General features: G+C 56.3%; 2 protein-coding genes across 2 annotated transcripts in view; one reads left to right on the top strand and one right to left on the bottom strand.

The window, feature by feature from the left end:
• LOC127752051 (putative L-type amino acid transporter 1-like protein MLAS) overlaps positions 1-1276 on the bottom strand; it is a gene marked incomplete at its 3' end in the record, with an annotated part of 3047 nt that extends 1771 nt beyond the window's left edge. Inside the window, exon 1 of the mRNA XM_052276564.1 lies at positions 1128-1276. The remainder of the gene's footprint in view (positions 1-1127) is intronic.
• LOC127752050 (uncharacterized) overlaps positions 1-1736 on the top strand; it is a gene marked incomplete at its 3' end in the record, with an annotated part of 2600 nt that extends 864 nt beyond the window's left edge. Inside the window, exons 2-3 of the mRNA XM_052276563.1 lie at positions 1082-1382; positions 1471-1736. Coding sequence (XP_052132523.1) covers positions 1132-1382; positions 1471-1736 — 517 coding nt within the window. The remainder of the gene's footprint in view (positions 1-1081; positions 1383-1470) is intronic.
• Positions 1737-1756: the final 20 nt, after the last annotated feature.

The raw sequence follows: 1756 nt of genomic DNA, 5'->3' as shown, positions 1-1756 counted from the left end.
CGTAGTGCCCCCTTCGCCCCCGCTCGCCCCGGTCCCTACCGCTCCGCGCCGCGGTCCTCCCCCCGCCGCTCGATCCGGCTCCGCGCTGTCTCCGCCCTCCGCCATCTCCGGCGCACGCGCGCAGCATCCCCGGGCTCCAGCCCAGCACCCCCTGGACTGCTGGTTCCAGCGCAGTCCTGCAGCGCCCTCTGGACCCTCTCGGTACCCAGCTTTAAGGCAGGCGCGGATCCAGCGCGGACCTATGAGAGGGAGTCCTGACCATGCTTTTGCCTGTTTCCGGGCAGACTGTGGCGCGAACTAACGCGGGCCGTTTGTCGTTGGTCCTTGACTACGTTGACGGGTGCCACAACATCCTCCTCTGGTATTCCAGGTCGCTTGCAGACAGTCTCCGGAATATGTCAGATAAGGCAAGCGGCGCAAAACGAGTCAGAGTAGGAGACTGTCCACTTTTCGACATGAGGCGATGGTAGAGCGGGCGTGCCGGACAGCAGGGGCTGACCACGGCAAGGCTCGAGGGCAGCTGTGCTGTGCCGGGTGGACCACGCCGTCGCCATCGCCAGGTCGTTGTCGGACGCACCGGGGTGTCACGTGGTCGTGTGCGTGCGGCGCGAGAGTGGTGGGAGGGATCTCCCTCGGCCACGGCCACCGCAGCAGGGCCGTCGTCGCCGTCGCGTCGCGTCATCGCACTACACGTGCACCGGCTCAAGCCCGCAAGTAAGTAGGGAGCACGCCGCGCCGCCGGCGGCTCTCTTACTTCGACACGCTTGACATGAAAGCTCGACTTTCCATTAGCATCGTGTGATTCTCGTTTGACGTCTCAATTTCAATTTAACAATTTAAAAAGTCAGATCTTATCTATGTAAGAAAAAAACAGATTTAAAATAAAAACACACACACACACAGCCTGGTATTGTCAGCGCGTCACTATCGTGGCCTCTAATTGCATCCGGGATTCGCTCGGGTCGCGCCGCTGCCGCCGCTCTGATGCTGGGCGATAAGGAAGCCGCGTGGAAGCCTTCGCGTCGCGCGCCGCTCAGCTGACTGTTTGCGTGATTTCTGATGTCTTAACGCAAATTTTCAGGCACTGCTGTTGGAGGAGAACCGGGAACTCCGACGCCACCCCATACCATCATGCGCGAGCTCTGCGTGGTGCCCGAAGCCGCAAGTCACCAGGACGGCGGGTGCGATGAGGCACGGGCCGACACCAGGACCAGTGCTGCGACAGCTTCAGCGACGTCACTGCCGTCTGGCAGCAGCAGAAGCCGGACCGACTTTGACATTCCTAAAATCATAGCAGAAAAGATAAGGTCGAAATCATTCTTCTGGTCTGCTGAATTAATACCAGGCACCTCTCCTCACCTGCAAGCTCTACTAGAGCAGAGGTAGGCGACCAATGGAACGGCTGATTTATAATATCAGCCTGGTATTAATGACAAAAATAATGAGGTTGTGGTTTGTGTGACATTACAGTTTGAAAGACATAGCCAACCACGCTCACAATGCACCGTCCTTTGTGTCAGTTACATGGCATGAGAGCCACCTAAAAGAAATAAAAGTTGGGGGTTCGACAAGGCTTCAGCATCCTGCATTGGAGCTGAGTAAGTATCTTCAACAAAAATTTGGAATACCAGCTCTACTTCACCTTTCTGCTGGAAATCTAAAGCGAACTCAAGTTGTCAGAATATTGGAAGGATGCATTGACTCTGGTATCACAAACATACTAGCTTTGAGGGGAGGTCAGTGTTTTTAAAAAAAC

The sequence above is a fragment of the Frankliniella occidentalis genome, unplaced genomic scaffold (genome assembly GCF_000697945.3).
Source record: "Frankliniella occidentalis isolate FOCC.00 unplaced genomic scaffold, Focc_3.1 Scaffold3398, whole genome shotgun sequence".
Lineage (NCBI taxonomy): Eukaryota > Metazoa > Arthropoda > Insecta > Thysanoptera > Thripidae > Frankliniella > Frankliniella occidentalis.
This window is presented reverse-complemented; position numbering and strand designations above follow the sequence as displayed.